Source organism: Molothrus aeneus, chromosome 6, assembly GCF_037042795.1.
Source record: "Molothrus aeneus isolate 106 chromosome 6, BPBGC_Maene_1.0, whole genome shotgun sequence".
Lineage (NCBI taxonomy): Eukaryota > Metazoa > Chordata > Aves > Passeriformes > Icteridae > Molothrus > Molothrus aeneus.
The window spans coordinates 28,743,000-28,760,218 of record NC_089651.1 but is presented as its reverse complement, the minus strand read 5'-3'; the positions used below and the strand labels follow the sequence as shown (position 1 = coordinate 28,760,218).

Genomic DNA, 17,219 nt, shown 5'->3' with positions numbered 1-17,219 from the left:
TCAATGCGGATTGCACCCTGGACTCCCTGCTGTCAACTCCAATTAAGCCTGATAAGGTCTGGCTGTGCCTATCAAGAACAGAGCTTGCCAGGACCTTCTGGGCTGCCTCTACCTCCTCCCTGGGAAGGAGAAGGTGGCCAGAGAGGGGTCCCCTAGACCCTGTCTGCTCTGGCACCTAGGTATGTGCTACCATTGAGTGTTACAAACCTCTCTGGGCAGCAGGAACACACACAGGCTGCTGAGGCCAGGCAAGCTGGGGCTGCTGTGCCAGCTGCTGCACCAAGGTACCCTGCTCCTGGTGCCAGGGAGCCAATGAGGTAGAGAGAATATGCTACAAGCAAGTGAGACAACAGGTGTGGTAAAATCAAAGGCTGGGTGGGAGGAATGAGGATCAAGTACGCTTTTGCTTGGGCTGTAGCAACAGCCACAGCTGATACCCACTAGGTGCTGGACTGTGCAGGAAGCAAGAGGATAAACCACTCCATGCTCTCATTCTGCCTTGTTCAGACCCTTAAAGCTACGACAGACAAGAGGGCTGAGCAGCTCCTGGTTATGGTCCTGCCACTGATGTGCTCTGCAGCCCTGGGCACGTCTCTGCCATGCTCACTGCCCAGCTTTCACCCCACATCCCTCTCAGTCTGTCTCTCTCAACTTATGTCTGCAGGGCCATCCCAGGACTTGAGCTGCAGTGATCTGCAAAGCACTTTCAGACTTGCATATGACAGGCCATTTCTTGGGGTCAAAATACTGTAAGCATATCCCCATCTCATTATATTTCTTCCAGGGAAAGGGGAGCACTGAGCTATGTTCCTACATCATGCACTGCTTGCCCACTCAACCTCCTTCAGAGTTGGGAGGGAATCAAACAGGAACTAGACATTGCCTATGGCCTCCTGGCCACATTATAAATCAAAGTTAGACAAAGTCCATTTCTATGGTGTAATCTGCCCACTGCATCTTTTGAGCTGAAGCAGGCAATGGGAAGGCCCTGTAACACCATCAGAGAGGTAGATACTCATCACCTAAGCAATGCTGCAAAACTACCAAACCATGGACAAGTTTGTGTTCCCTGACACTTGCTGAATAAATTGGACTAAAACCAGCAATGTATTCATGAAAGATTGCTTTGAAGGCCATTTCACACTCTTCAAGCTATCTTGTCTCCATCCATTTCTGGAGTGGGCTTGTATCTGCATGAAGGTCACCCCTTTTGGACACTATGCTGCTGCGAAAAAATTAAAACAATTAAAATGGGATCTTTTTTGTTGTGGCTTAATAAGAGATAACCCTGGCTAAAAAAAGTAAATAGAGAGCATGAATGAGTTCCTCTCTCCAGTGCATTGTCAAGCTGTCAGTCACAAGTGGAGAAGACTTCTGGCTAAAAGACACTCTGGCTTTGGAGATTAGCATTTGGATATGCCCTTTACAGAAGCACATGTCCACATACAAGCACTGGCAGCCTAGGCTGCCTTCTAAAATGGAAGGAATCTGCTTACTTTGCCCTGAAAGCTATTCTTGAGACATGATACATCCCATGTACATGCCCAGCATTCCTTAATGGTAACTGGGAAATGATACACATTCATGAGAGGGAGGCTAAGGCATAGGGCTGGGAACTGAGCATTATTCCACTCCTGGCTCTGCCTTGAGATTGCTGCTGACATGACCATCCCTGACTGGCCAGACAACTGGCATCTCTGCTCCTCAGTCTTTCCCACTGCTAAGTGGACATGGGAGTTTTAATGCATAAATAAAGAAATATATTTAGACGTATTTTCTTGGAATTTGATGAGTATATAGAAATGATGATATAGAAGTATATATCATATAGATAATTCCATAGCCCTTTAAAGACCTAGATCTTTAGAGCCCAAGAATTTTCAAGCAAAGGCTGTGCCCAAGCTTTCAGTGACTTTTGCAAAGGCTGGAAAGACCTTGAGAGCAGGTCTTCTACTGCTGGCAAAGGCAGGGACAACTGGAGTACCTTTGCACTTTGGTATCAAGTATTTCCCTGTATAAACAATATACAGAGTGATAAAAGAGAAGGTCAAGAAACCCCCAGACTCTCAAGTCTCTCCACAGCTATGCCATGCTACTCTGAAGCCTGAACAGTTGGTGTTGGACACGTGGCCAAGTGCTGCATGGCCTTGCAAGTCTGGCTCAGAAAAAGAAGAAATTTGGAAGAAATAAAGGCTGAGCAGAACCAGTGCCCTGCCCAATTACTTCACCTTGTGTAAAATTCACATCCCTGTTTTCCTTGGGAGAGCCCTGCCAGGCTGGGGGGGTCAAAGTCAGGATCCCTCATTTCTTCCCAGGTAAGGGCTCTTGGGACAAGAGAGGCATTGTCACTTGGGCTCATCCATCAGGGTACCCACACTTTCTGTGAAGAGAAGGGATTACTCTTGTGAGCAGGGGCTGTGCAGCTGCTGGCCCTGCAGGGGCTGCCAAAGCGGTGCCATGGGAAGAGGAATGCCCCAGGGCTGCAGAGGAGACCCAGCAGTCCAGCGACACATCCCCAGGAATGGGATGCTGCCCAGGAAGAGCTGTGCAAGCTGCTCCAGGAGGCAAGGGATGAGGTGTGGGACTGACAGATTCCACTGGAACATTCAATAATGCAGTTTTTAAACAAAGATTCCCGTGCGCCAGTGTAACCTAAATCCAACATGACATGGACTAAACGAGGACGTCGCTTCTCTCCCCACTGATTAGCCCTGATTGCTGCTGAGTGACACTCCAGCATGTGCCTGCTTGCTGGCCTGCTGCTGGATTGAAGCACGTGTGGGGGCCAAGCACCACGAGCCAAGCGCACGTCACATGCACAGAGAGCACCCTGAGGCAGCTCGGCAAGGGGGGCACCCCAGGGACCCCTCACCAGACAGAGAGGAGGCTCCCCCTTACAAAAAGTAACTTTTTATAGCTGGTGACCAAGTCCTCCAGTAACAGCTGCCAAAAGCAATCAGGCTGGATCAAAACAGAGGGAGGAAAGTTATGTTATTTTAATAGGAATTATTTGGTTCCCAGGGTTCTGATCAAATTAGGCAGCTACTGAATTAAAGCAATGAAATTACTGGGAAGGAGGCTGTGCTCAACTTATTTCCAGTCCTCCCCGATCTGAAGAGGTAACAAAGGAAACTGTCCAAACCATTCCAAGGAGTTTTCCATAAACACCCTAAGCTGGTATTTGGGGAACTGGGGATTTCTGCCTGCCACTAGCAATTTTCTAATTAGTCCAATAGAGGGCTCAGGACATCCCCTGTGCAGCAGATTTGGCATCCTCTGAAAAGGGGCCAGACTGAAGCCTGTGTGGAAGATGCTGCTCCTTGGATTTGCAGCACAGCTCAGGCATCATGAATGCTTTGGTTTTCAGGCCTGCTCGCAAACCTGTGGGATTTCAAGCTCCTCTCTTCACCCTCCATGCCCACCCTTATCTTTCAAGAAATGCTTCTTTAGTGGAAATTGAACAGTAATCACATCTGGAATTGAAGGAATAACAACAATACAGGAGGCATACACTGCACCACAGTAGGATAAAGACAGACCAGTGTAATGGGGATTTCAGGCAAGGAAGAGGGGCTCTGTATTAATACACATGAAATCCTGACACAGGGACAGGAGATGCAGAGTGCAGAACCAGAGCTGAGGGTGAGGAGGGAAATGGTGCTGATCATATTCTGGTAGTACTGCTCTGGTGCTGGGCACACCCTGGGGACCCCCTAGGATGGGAGGTGGACAGCACAGGGGTGAAGGGACTGAGGGGTGACATGTGATCCTCCATGGGAAGGGGACACCTGCACAACCTTGTACCCTTACCCACCCCAAGCAACACTGTCCCACACTGTAGAAATGCCACCTCCCTGCAGAAATCCCTGTCTTCCCCTGTGCATCAGCACAACCCAAGCACCAGAGCTGCCTAAAGAGAGTCTCGAGTCACAGCTTCAGACCAGGTATAGTTGCCTGTGTTGCTTTGCAACTCTGTCTGGATCATTTCCCCCAAACTGCCAGGAAAAATGTGGAATATGGGAAATGCTCTTAGATGTCAGTCAATCAATCAATCAATCAGTCAGTCAATCAATCACTGTTATTTTCTTAATTGTACTGCTCTTAACTAGACCAGACACAAACATCATGAGCTGAGGTTGTCTACAACACAGCAAACACAAGTAGGGAGGCTCTGACCAAAAGGGACAAAAAGAGAGCCAGAGCAGCCAGAGGAAAGGAGAAAAAGCACTTACCTTGTGTGAGCAGTAGGGCTGTGGTGAAAGAACATGAGAAAGACAGAGAGAGAAAAGAAAAAGAGGGAAGAAGTTAATATCTACCAGGAAAAAGCCGTTCTGCAGATGAAGGCTGTCAGTGAGCAATGGACATGGTGCAAGGCAGCGTGCAAGCTCACCAGGGCTGCATGTTGGGCACAGGCTGGGGAGCAGACACCACAGCAGCAAGATGGAGAGGAGACTGGGGTGCTCCAGTGAGCACCACGGCACTGGCTCCCCAAAGTCACCCCTTCCCCCCAACAAAGGCAAAGGGATGGGATGCAGCGGAGGGAGTGGCAAAGAGGGAAAAGGAAAGGGGAGCAGGAGGGCAGCTACACTTGCCACTGGGGCCTGACACAAGCCAAACTGACCCAAAGGCGTGGGAGATGCCCCTGCCTAAGCTGGGTATGTGTGGTTGTGGCAGGGCTTGGCACAACTGAGGAGCCCCAACAAACCTGTAGGAACTGAGAAGAGAAGGTGATGGGCAGCTCATTGAGAAGAGCAGCATCAGAGGGAGGCATTGATTAAACAGATGGCCTCCAATGTTAAAAGGGGCAGGGGTAACACAGCTATGCATCATCCCCCAGGATGATGCCCTGGCTCACCTACACCTATCCCACACCCCACAGGCACCACTTTCAGAGGCTCAGGGTACCTAGACGAGCTTAGCCACATGTAGAGCATCACTGTTTCTGTCCTCCTGGATCTCTTTGTTCCAAATTGCTGATCTGCCTGACAGTGCTGCATGGACACAGGCCATGCAACATCACCATAGTGGGATGCAACTGCCTGTCAGGAAATGTGACTTCATGGTCTCAGGAAATGTGACTGCATGGTCCTCTGAGATTTGAGGTGGGAGGAAAAGAGGAGAAAGGAGAGAAGGTCCTTGCAAGAGATGACCTTACCCTGGCTCTCCATAAAGACACAGTCCAGCCCCTTTGGCAGTGACCCCCTGACCCTCTCCTCTCTTGATTTCTCCACTCCCCAGAGCTGTCACAAAGAAACATCTGGCTGGATGCCTCTGAAGTATAACCCACAGACAGCCACAGCTTACATCCAGGTATCAAACCAGCTGCAGCTGAATCCATATAACTAAAAATCTCAAACACTCTTTGAGAGGGGCCAAGCACCAAAGCTTTAACTTCTATTTGTTTTTCAAACAGCAAACCAATCCCTGAAGACTTGGTTGCATGTGATGACAGTATTGTAATTACTAACACTTATTATCATGCACTTTTAGTCTCAGAAGCTTAAAACTCTGTACAGAGTCAGTATTAACAGCCCTATTTGACAGATGGTGAAGCAAGCAAAAAGAAGCTAAAGGGAACATTTTGCAAACTCAGAAGCGGGCTGGAGTCCAAAAGTGCTAATTTTCCCAGCCTTGCCGGTTTGGACCTCTGAAAAGCAGGCACTTTTATATAGATGCACCCAATTGTATCTGTGCCATTTGAAAGTGATTTCCTAAGCAATTTATCAAAGGTCGCACAGCACATCCATGGCAGAGCCAGGGAAACTAATCCTGAGTCCTGACACCCAGTCACTTCCTTGCTCTGTTGAGCAGCAACCATGGGCACAGCTTTCCCAACAGTCTGCAGAGAGACACTGACCCAGTCAAGATCTTCATCCACTGATCCGCCTCCTCAGCTGGAAGAAGTGTGGGCAACCCAAGAGATCTCCCTTGTCCATGTGGGCAGGTAGAGGCACAGTGAAAGGTGAAATGAAGAGGCTCCTTGCTGAGCAACCCTTCTGTTTCAGGGTCAATTCCTTTTGAGAGTCAAAAACTTTGGGGAAACTATTCATGAGTACGTTCTGCATTAGGTACAGTGCCACTGAGCCACAAGATGCAAAGGGATGTTTGCTCTGCCTGCACCTCCTGACATCCACACAGCTCTCCTTGAAGTCTCCAACAGGCTCATCAGTACCCCTGGTAGCATGACTCTGGAGATTCCTTATAGCTCTGTCCTGCTGCAGTTCATGCTGTCATGTGACCTTCTTACTGTTCCATGGTCTTCTGGCTCTCCAGACAATGTACAGAAATTTAATTTGCCTTTTGCAATTACAAGCATTAGTACAATGGGTCAATTTGGTGTTCAAATGTAATATAATGAAATATTACTGGGACCCTAAGCTACTGTGGCTATTAAAAAAACCATTGGTTCCTCATGTTTGTTAAAACTGTTATTATACTGCTCTGGGATTTGAGTTTATTTTTTTCCCCATTTCCTTGTGAGCCTGAAAAATAACAATTTTTCTCCCTTTCACTTATGATATGATACATGAATATTTGAAGAAGCCTATAAAGCTATGAATGAAACATCAAGAATACACCATGCAGAAAGCCAAAGGATTCTTCTGTCTTTATATTTCTGAGTGAATGCTGTGCATGCAAGCAAGAAAATGATTTCACGGACTAAAGCTTTCTTCCTGCACACACATCTGCTAATGTGCCCTTAGCCCTGACCTGTAATGTTTACTGACAGCCCATCTGGGGATGCTGTACCTGTACCAGCTTCACTCTTGGCCTCCGTGCTGCTCCCATCCCACAAGCCTCCCTCCACTCTCCCCAGCCTGGGCTGCATCCCTCCAGCCCTCCCCAGGGCACCTCTCCCTCTGCTGCACTGTTGCTCTGCACATCACGCTCCTTATGGGGCCAAGCCAGGCCACCTCACTGCTCTTGGCATTTCAGGTAGTCTCAGAGGCTTAACATGTGTACTCTTACAGGGAACTGCTAAAATTAGCTCAGCAGCCAAATCCAAAATAGCAGTCCCAAGTATCCCTTACCTAACCCTTGCATGGTGTGACTGTGGACAAACACGTGTGCCTGCAGATAAGGGGGCTGTGACGCTGACTCACCCAGGAGGACCCACAGCCTTTAGCTCTGGATCCCTGCTCCTCCTTCACTGGGGTTTCTCTTCCCTGAAGGCTTGGTTTTGACTAGGTGAAGTCAAAATTGCATGCATGAACTCTGCTTCCCTTGCCACCCCTGAAAATGGACAATTTTAACCTGAATTTTAAAAAGCTGCTAAAAATCTGTGTACTAATAAGCCATTTATTCTGCATGGTTTTGGCATACTTTGAGGTCAAATTCTGCTGTGACATGCATGTTGGTGTGGGTTACAGATCAGGAATTTCATCACCTCCTGTGTTAACTCCAAAAAGCTTAAAGCAAGAGGAACCAGGCTTGGGATTGAAGCAGACCAGCAATCCAGCAATCCTGTGTTTACAGCAACCGGATGTGCTGAATGTGTATCCCAGCCTTTTTCTAAACAGTGAAACATTTTTCTCTGCTGTTTACCTCACTGAGAGATTTGACTGTTCTGCATGCTTTATTCTGGACTCATTCTTCATTAACATAAATCTTTTCTAATCAGTATCCCTAAAGACTTAGAGAAGCCACTGTGTAGATAAGAGGATCCTTGTTAAAGGCCTGGGATTTAGAGAGGGAGTTGCAATGAGAGAGAGGAGGATGAATTTTGAGGAAGTTCTCAGTCCCACAGCAGGGCAGTCAGAGGATGTCACAGGCAAAGAGAACACACTGCCTCCACCCCCTGCACACTCAAAGGTGACCAAGAAGTGCCCATGTGAAACACAGGCTCCCTTCCCAAAGAGATAATGGTTCCCCATCTCCCAGATGTAACTGTCTGCAGGCTCTGCCTCCAGATTTGCTCACTGAGGTGAGTAAAATGTTTCCCTAACAGATTGTGAAGAGACCTAACATGGGGTTTTTTACAGGCTAAACAAGGCAGAGATTTTGCAGCATTAGCCTGAATGCTATTATTATTGAAGTCAACAGCAAAGCTCTTGCAGACTCCAAGAGACTCCTCTCCATCAGGAGAATAAGGAGCATTCAGCCTTATCACAGAGCTGTGAGCAAATTATTAAACCTTGAGGGAATGAGGTAACAACAATCTAACATTTTTTTCCTACTCTCATCAGCAGCTGATGGAGTTGATGAAGGAGTTTCTTAGCATCTGTTCACACTTCAGAAAACTGCAGCACATGTATCAATACAGCTTACCTTAAACAGGTATAGATCTTTGTAACGAGTCAAATAATTTCATCAATATTTTGATATAGATAACTTGATGGATTAATCCAAGCTGGGAATCCTTCCTTCTTTGCAATCAATCCTTTCTCTGTGACTCCCAGTCACATCCTCCCTCTGGGCACAAAGCTTTCCCATCAGAGGTGCTGACACTTCATTAGAAGGAGATGTGCTATGAGATTTGTCTGCACCAGTTGATTCTGTGCTGGGAGAGCTGAGAAGACTTCAGACAAAATCCTCCCAAGCCAGGGCATGCCACCCAGCTGATAACAGTGTTTGCCAGCCATCTGCACAGCCATTTCCAGCAAAGTCATATCTTGTGGGAGACATGCTTTCTGAAGCAAAACTTCACATGAAGGTTGTCAGTCCCTTTCACAAAACATAACCCTCAGAGTCAGCCTTCAGGTATCAGCCCTGACATTGAATCTGCCACCACTGTGCCATGAATTCTCACAAGCTGATTCCCAGTAATCCTCATGTAACATATTTTTCCAAATGCCATTTGCACCATTATCTGCAATCAAGTGAAATCTTCCAAAGTAGCCTCACTTGCCATTCAGGCTGTATCAACACTAAGATTAGCCACAATTTAAGCAGATGAGCAACTTCATCTAGGGAATGCAAAGCAAGTTCTTCTCCTGTAATCCAGGGCTGAGGAAAAACTGTAAAAGCTGATGTGTGAAGAAAGTATTACTCCAAAATCTTGCTGGGACAGCAGCAAAATCTGCATTCTGAGTTGTGAGCTGACATGATAGCAAAGATGCTATGAGAGCAAGAGTCAAACCAACAGACAGCATCTCTTCATAGAGGAAGACACTCACTTCCCTGCAGGAACCCTTTAAAAAGGTGCTGACAAAAGGATGCCCAGAAATATGGTGAAGAGAAGTGTCAAAACCCTTCAGTACTCAGTAAACAGGGATTCAGGTTATATGACTTTGCATATTGAGGAAAGGTGAGACAAGAAGGATTTGAAGATTAATTTCTTAGAAATGGAAAGGACAAAAAAAGTCAGGAAACCTGGAAAATGGCCAGGAGGATAGAGAAAAGCAACATTTACCATCCTGGCCAAGCAAAGAATATGAATCTTTCTCTTTGATTTCTTTTTACTCATTCACTTAGATACAACAAGCTTGCAGCAAGCACCATCTTTGCCAGTGCTCTGTGCATCTGATATGCCACTACTGAGTCAGCACTGGTCGTCATCACAGGCCAGGCTGGCAAGATACCAATCTCAGATCTGTTCTCATCTCTTTGAATTATTGGAGCACATCAACAAAAAGAGCGGCTTTAGTAAAACTACTTGATGTGATTTGTTTGGATGATCAGAAAGACTTTGAAAAACTCCAGCTGCAGAAAGTGATTGATGAAAAAGAACTGATGACCTGTGAGACAAAGCAGATGTAGCATTTATGTAGCAGAAGTAAGTGGTCAGCTCTTCTTACAGCAAGGGTTAACAGCTGAGTGTCCCAAGGCACAAAGCAGCATGACTCATGTAACTGGGGATGAACAGTGAGGAGCAGCATCTGCAGATGATGCAAAATGTTCCAGTTCAAAGGCTGTATCAGTGGCTGGTCTGCATTTTTTTATGCAAGCCCTGGTCAACCTGAAGATAGGCATTTGTGTTTGCATCACCACAGGAACACTTCTGTGTAGAGATGATTTTTCCTCCAGTAAGGTGCTAGCAGATGCAGAGAGCAAGAGCAATAGGATGAATGTCATGCTGAGTTCTGGCCCTCATAGAGACTATCCTGGAGACCCCTGTGGCCCACAGCTCTGATCGGGGCCAAGGAGAAGTTCCCTTGACTGGAGGTGACTGCTTTGTATTGGCAGGTGTACAGGACAGCACAGACAGTAATGCAAATCAACCATGTGGTAGTAAGCCCTGCTCCCACCTGCCATCCTCCTCCCACTGCATGTCTGTCAGGAGCCACTGCCACCACAGCCTGCAGCAGTGTGGGTACCCTCAGGGACAGCACACTGGGTCTGAATAGCACCAGGCTCTGGACCAAGTTCTGCATCCCAAAATAAACCACTCAAACTCTGCCCCAGGGTGCTTTGAAAAGCACATACTACTTCTCCCTGTCATCAGCTCTGCCATCACTTCAGGGAACATTTCACCCTTGATTTCATCACTGCCACCTAGTTTGTATCCCTGAGGTAAGCTTGGAGCTGCCCTCTGCATGGAGAAGTCCTGGGCTGGCTGCAGGCCCTCAGCACAAAGCTGTGGTAGTGCAGGCACAGCTAGCTGTCTCTGCGTGACCTGGACTGCAGATTACTTCCAAACACAACTGCCATTCATCTGAGGTGCCCAACACCACCCTGCTTTCAGAGGAGCCAGGAGAGGTTTTGAAGATGCTGCAAATAGCTGAGAGCATCAATCCCCCTACAGCACCGAGGCACAGGCTCAGTGTGATGGAGCTAAGGGAGGAGTAACAACAAAACAAGGACACACTGTCAAGAAAACCACATCTTTTGCAGCACTGGGAACAAATGCATGAGTAGCCAAAACCCAGAGAGACTCTACCTCAAAAGCTACCGGGCCTGGGTCCCCAAGGAGAGGCAACAGCTGTGCTTTGCACTTGCTGTGTGAATCACGCGGGGGTACATCCATCACCACAACAAAACCCAGCAAAGCCCCCGCTAGGGGACTGTGGTGTGGGATTTTCCCCATCTGTGGGCACAGGGCAATGGCAGCACCCACATGATGCCAGCAGGAACACGCGTGCTGGAGCCAGCACGAGCATCTCCTCCCAGCGCTGCACGGCGCACGATGCCCCAGCACGTGCGAGCCCGAGCGTGGCCCAGGCTGCCTCCTCTCCGCCGGGAGCCAGCTGGTCATGCATGAATTCTGTGAAGCTGCTGGCCACAGCATCTGCTCTGGATCACTCACAATGCTCTCAATGGGAAAGCCTCTCGTAGCTCCTTATTCTTCATGCCAGGCACAAGATAGGCTCATCGGAGGTGCCGCAAAGTGCACAGAGTACAAAGATCCCCAGTACAGAGCTGGGGGATCTTTCCAGATGCCCTGGATTTAGTGTAGCGACTGTGCCACCTTGTGCCAGCAACATTTACAAATGCAGTTTAATCTCCTGCCTCTCATATTTTAAAACCATGGTGCTCTCACTCTCTGGCTTTTCTCTAATGAGGCCAACTGGGGCCCTGCGTCTCCTCCCTGGCATGGTCCTTTACTTCCTCCAGGGTAAAGAGGGTCTGTCCAAGGGTGTGCCCTCACCTACTGGCCTGCAGGCTCTGTGCTGCAGATCAATTTAGTCCAGCTCTGACCTCTTCTCTGCCTCTTGCAAATCAGACAATCACACTGACTAGAGCTGATATAGATGTAAATAAGAGATATATGATACAGCAAACTGGCTCTGTAGTCCTAGCAACAATGAAGACGTTTTACAACTGGTCCACTTCCGGGGGCACTTGGGTTCTTTCCAAACACTTGCTCTTATTCAACCAAGTGCAATGTGACCTGTATAGGAAAAAGAAATATGGGACTTCATAAAAACAGCCCATTTATGACTCTATATTCTGATTCTGCTCATTGTTTAAAAAAGGCTGCAGGATTCACAGAGAACAGACAGCTGAGAAAAAAATTCATTGTGTTGCTCCAAGCTACCAAGCAGGAGAAAGCCACGGGCCTGTGATTTTCCTCATGGACCTGCTGAGACGGAGGTGGGAGACCCATGGACAGGAAGACATCTCCACACATGTGGAGAGGAGACCCCAGTGTGATTCTAGGACTGAAGACTTTGATCCAGGATTTGGCCTTCACAATGGCCAAGAGGAAATCTGAGCACGCTGTGGGTGTAGTGAACTGACAGCTACATGGATGCTGTGGCATTATATAGTTCTTTTATATGATGGAAAAAAGTAGTAAAATAACTAGTGGCTACAAGCTGAGGCCAGACAACTTCTACCTAGAAGCCATGCTCACATCTTTACCCTGGCGGGCAACTGATTGCTGGGACATACTCCCATGGGATATGGCAAGGTTGATCACTGCTTCTGCTCAAGGGCAGTTGGATTTCAGTGAAAACTGAGGGCTTGTGCTTGACAAAGTGAAACCTGATATCCCTCATTGCCTGTGGGCTGCAGGAGGCAGTCTAACAGTATTAAAGTACGGGTTTACGTTTTACAAGTCCATGGATGCTGTATGATACTGAAATGCTAATGTAACCTGTGTCTATCCTGAGCATCCTATGGAGCAGTCTATGGGAGCTTGGACTGGCCAGAGGGCAGCTGCTGTGCTGGTGAGGTAAGAAACAGAAGACATTTCAGCAAGGGAGAGCTGTGCTGTGCAGTGCATGGGCAGCAGCCAGGTGTCCCACCACCAACAGCAGCACCTGAGAGCAGAAATAAGCCTGTGGGCACACACATTTGGCTCTCCTCTGTAACAGGCACCCAGAAGGATTTTAATTCCTTTTTGTAAAGTGCCTCTGTTTAAATCTTGGCCCTCCTAGGCCACCCTAAAGCTAGTGAAGCCAGTGGCAAGACTCAGTGAGAAAGGGGTCAAACACATATAGGACAAGAACAAAGGCAGATGTAGGCAAGACACAACCGTAAGTCTGGGTTTATTCCAGCAATGAATCCTGGCCTCCTGGGAGATCCTGGGTCTCACTTCAAATGAAGCAGGACCTCAGTAGAGCTTCACACCCCTCACCCTCACAGACTGTGATTGTTTGTGACACATTTAAAGGGGTTTTCAAATGAAAGACATGAAGAACCATTTCAAAAAAAAAGTAAGCCAAGTTACTTCACACCTTCTCTCTTCTCCTATGGACTTTTCATCACACTTCATAGGGACCCAAGAGCACCAAAGCAGTGCCACTGGAGGCAACAACAGAGGGAAGGACAGGGGAGTACAGGAGGAGTTGAAGGGGGCAGCCATGCATTTCACCCTTCTCTTGCCTTTTGCATTCCCCAAGGTCCTGGCAAAGAAGCAGGAGCAGGGAGAACAGCAAAGGTGTGCTCAGAACAAAAAACAGATCAAGACAAGGAAACCCAATCAAAATAACACAGCCTCCGAGACTCAAGCATTGCACAAAAGGAGGATCAGAAGTAAGCTAGGCTCTTAAAGGCACAGAGATGACACTGAAACAGAGTAAGAGCAGAATACAGGAGGGCAAAGAGTAAAAGTCAATCCCTCTACAGGAGGAGGAGAAAAGGAGGAAGGGTAAGGAGGAGAAAGAAGGTTATATTTTCTGGATTTGGGGTTTGGATACTTGATTCTGATTTTTTTCTTTTTTGCATTTTTTTCATAAAGGATCTCACACCTGATATTCCTCGTTCCATCCATTGCGGTTCACCAAGGGCAATGAAGAAATTCTCCTGCCTTTCGTATTCCTCCTCATCTACTATCTTAACCCTTATGGTCTTCCTGTAGGGACAACAAGAGAGACAACCGTGTACAGCGGGTCAGCTGGCTGGAGGCGAGGCAGCGGCGGCGGCGGCAGCGAGGGCTCCTGGCACGCAGCCCCTCCCGCTGGGGCGGCGTGCGCTGGCCTGCCTGTCGGACACAGCATCCTCGCAGCGGCTCCTTGGGAGCGGGCTGTTAGGGGCGGGGGGGGCTGGCAAGGGAGAGAGGAGGCAGGGAAAAGTGGGAGGAGGACCTTGCTGATGGTTAGTGGAAGGTGACTTCTGCAGCACATTTTTTTTCAGTGTCAGATGGTAATGGAAAGGGTATCAGTTGCCTGAAAAGCATCAGGGACCACCACCCTGAGCTACCCACTGCATTTTAGCTGGAGGACCAATTTCTTCTTACCATTAATAATAAATACAGTAATAATACCCTCATGATTAATAATAAGTCTGCAAAGACTCTGGGCCGGGAACCTGAGGAGAAGAGAGAGACACATTCCCCAGGGTGGTGAGGTGGGTCTCTGCCAGTGGCTACAGCTCCACCAGCTGCTAAGGAGGCTGCTGGTTCTAACTCCCATTTTTAAAATGGCACATCTTACTGCTTTCTCTTCTTGATAGTATCCACCCATCCTCCTGTCCTGTTCCTCAAATGAGGATGCAGTCTTCCCAGGGGATGGACAGCTTTGCTCACAGGGGACACAATGGGACAATGCCTCCAAGGCTCAAAAAGAAACGCCCTGGGCACTGGAGAAGGTCTAGCCTCTTTCCCTTGAGGCCAGCTTATCTGGCCCCCTCCACTACCCCTGCAATATACACAGCTGCTGTGAGACCTCAGGCAAACCAAAGCAGGCCCTGGCTCTTCCTTGCCCTCAGCTCCTGCTCCCAGAGTTGCTCTGTGACAACCAGACCAGTGCACAGCCTTTGCCCACTGCTTCTCAGAAGTCACGGAGCTGCTTCTCTGCCAGGCCTCAATTCCTGTGTTTTTCTAACATGGGTCTGACTGGAACAACCCATAGGACCAGGGCTGGGGAATGATCTCCTGAGATGCTGGATGTTTCTAGCCAACATCTTCCCACTGACACTACAAAATTTTCTTGGGCCCTCCAGTGGGGGTGGCAGAAGGTTCCTCTCAAGTCACCACAGAAACATGGACAAGCAGGACTGCTCTCCATCCTTCTCTCTCTGCTCCCCTTGCCACTTTGCCTCTCAGCAGCCCCAGCACCACTCCCCATGCCACCCCATGGGTACCATGTGACACAGTGTGCGTGCACAGCAGTGTTTAGGGCAGAGCAGTCAGAGACAGAGAGACATCAGAGGAAGAGAAGAGGAGGAAGGAGATGGAAGAGAGGAGGAAAGAACGTTAATGTTAGTCTGCAGGGCCAGTACTACACCTTTCTGTAAACTCATATCCACCATGCGGGGGCTCATCAGCTCAATGAAGAAATTCTTGGTTTTTTCATACTCCTCATCATCAATTACCTTGATGTGAACTGATTTGCTGTGGATGGAAAAATAATAAGGGTCATAAAGGGGAGAGGGGAACAGAGAAGCAAAAGTCAAGGAAGGACAGAGTTAAATGGGTACATTAGAGAGTCAAAGTTTTCTCACCCACTGAACATACTCAACATGGCCCTTTGAGAAAGGCTAAAGCCCCCCTTCTGCAACCAACACTGGCCAATTTTCTGTTTAACCCAAAGGCAGAATGGCAGGCTAAACTAGAAAGTGAAGTTAGACAAAAACAATCCCCCAGCAAACTGGCTCAGGGCTCAGCCTGTGGGCAGTGAGGTCTGATGGCCAGCAGAGAAGCAGGCTTCCCTCACCCTGTTACCCCTGTGCACAGACACACACACGCACACACACAAGCACACACACCCTGCTGGCACCCTGCTGCTGCCTCAGCTTCATTGGCCTGCTCTGAGAAGTGCTGGCTGCTGGAACTGCTGAGCAGCTGGGCAGCAGATCCTGTGTTTCTCCTTTAGCAAATTTCTTGTAAGTTCTTTTACCATTTTGTAGGAAAAGAAGAGCTCACTCTGTCATGGCTTCCTTCACAGCAAATACATGCCTTATGCAGAGTACTGTCCCACAACTTTCACACCCAAACAGAACAAGAGAAACAAGTCAAAGACTGCCAACCCACTGCCTCCTTACAGACAGGCTGCACTGACTGTTGCAAGCTCAAAACGACCCCTGCATTCCCCTCATTCTGCCAGTGGCTGCAAAGGTTCATGCAGTCACATCCCTCACTTGTGACTGAAGACATCGATGCTTTCATTCCAAGCTGGCATAAGCCCCTCTTAAATACAACACTGTTGGCACATGTAACTCCTCTGAATGGGTACCTACTTGCCATCTTGGGGCTCCTGGACTGCTAGTTGAACCCTACCCCAAGCTGGAACTGCATCTTTTAAACCAGAAGTCAGTTCCACATAAAAAGTGTTTTCCTTACCTCAAAACAATTGCCCTCCTGCAAGTGAAAGACCCCCTGCTTCCTACTGCTCTGGTCCCACACACGGCCCTGACACAACAAGCTCCTCTTCTCTTTCCTGCCCATCCTTAGCAGTCAGATCAGGCCCAGGTGCACGTTGTGCACAATCAGTCTTGACCGGCAATGGGAAGGAAGAAAAGAGCAGGACTGGCAATCACAATCACTGGCAATCTGGACAGATGTAACCAAATTCACATCTCTATGTGCCTCAGCCTGTAGCCTTTGCAATTAAATCCTGTATCTTTGATCTCACAGTGCCTCAGAGAACAAGCAGTCCAGCCCCGCACCCTGGGGGTGCTGTGATCCCCACCCTGGGGATGCTGCCACAACCATCAGCCTCTGGAAAATCATCACTTCAGCACAGAACAGGAGAATCATCACTGCAGCTTGCATTCCTACTGGTATCAATAATGACCACAAAATTATTTGGTCATCCTACAATTTGACACTCAAGTCAATTCCTCCTGTATTCCAGTTGTGGAAATCCTGTTCCCTGTGCTGACTCTGGTCTTGATCTTGGTCCCAACCCTTCTCTTTCAAATGATGGCACAGGGGTGGGAGAAGAGTTTGGACAATGTCGGCCTATCCATCAGTGCAGGAATATGCAGGAAAAATCACCTCCAATTCTTCTTTCTGAGCTAAATCAGCTTTATTTTTGCCAGTGCTTGCTCTACCCATACCCCGCACCAATGCCAGCAAGCCTCCTTTCCCTTCTCTAGGCTCCTTCAATCTCTGCTAATCTAGCCTGAAAGATTTTAAAAGGTATTTCTCTGGTGTAAATGTTGCTGCTCTGCCAAGACTTCATCATGATGATTTTTTGTTTAATTTTTGTTGGAGATGTTGAATTTGGCTTTTGAACCAGATTTTATCTGGGCCCCTGATACTTTGCAAAGCTTGTTCAATTTGCTGAGTTAAACCTACAGCTGATTCATAGCTCTGATCTTTTCCTTGCTCATTACTACAAAACAGAAGGTGGGATTTTCCAAAGCAGCCAGTGCTTCCTGGACGTGGGTTGCTTTTAATAATCCCTTTCATAAGTACCATTGCTTATGTTTTTTCCATTCTAGGAGCTTTG

At 48.0% G+C, this 17,219-nt stretch overlaps 1 protein-coding gene across 6 annotated transcripts in view; it reads right to left on the bottom strand.

Moving 5' to 3' along the window:
- SLC8A3 (solute carrier family 8 member A3) overlaps positions 1-17,219 on the bottom strand; it is a 114,388-nt gene that overhangs the window by 9,780 nt on the left and 87,389 nt on the right. For 2 of the 6 annotated variants that reach the window (XM_066551173.1, XM_066551171.1), the window contains exons 3-4: positions 15,051-15,157; positions 4,233-4,250 (exon numbers count right to left, since the gene is read on the bottom strand). In XM_066551173.1, coding sequence (XP_066407270.1) covers positions 4,233-4,250; positions 15,051-15,157 — 125 coding nt within the window. Of the gene's footprint in view, positions 1-4,232; positions 4,251-13,574; positions 13,679-15,050; positions 15,158-17,219 lie in introns of those variants that run through there. The other 4 variants (XM_066551174.1, XM_066551172.1, XM_066551177.1 and 1 more) reach the window with 3 other exon arrangements.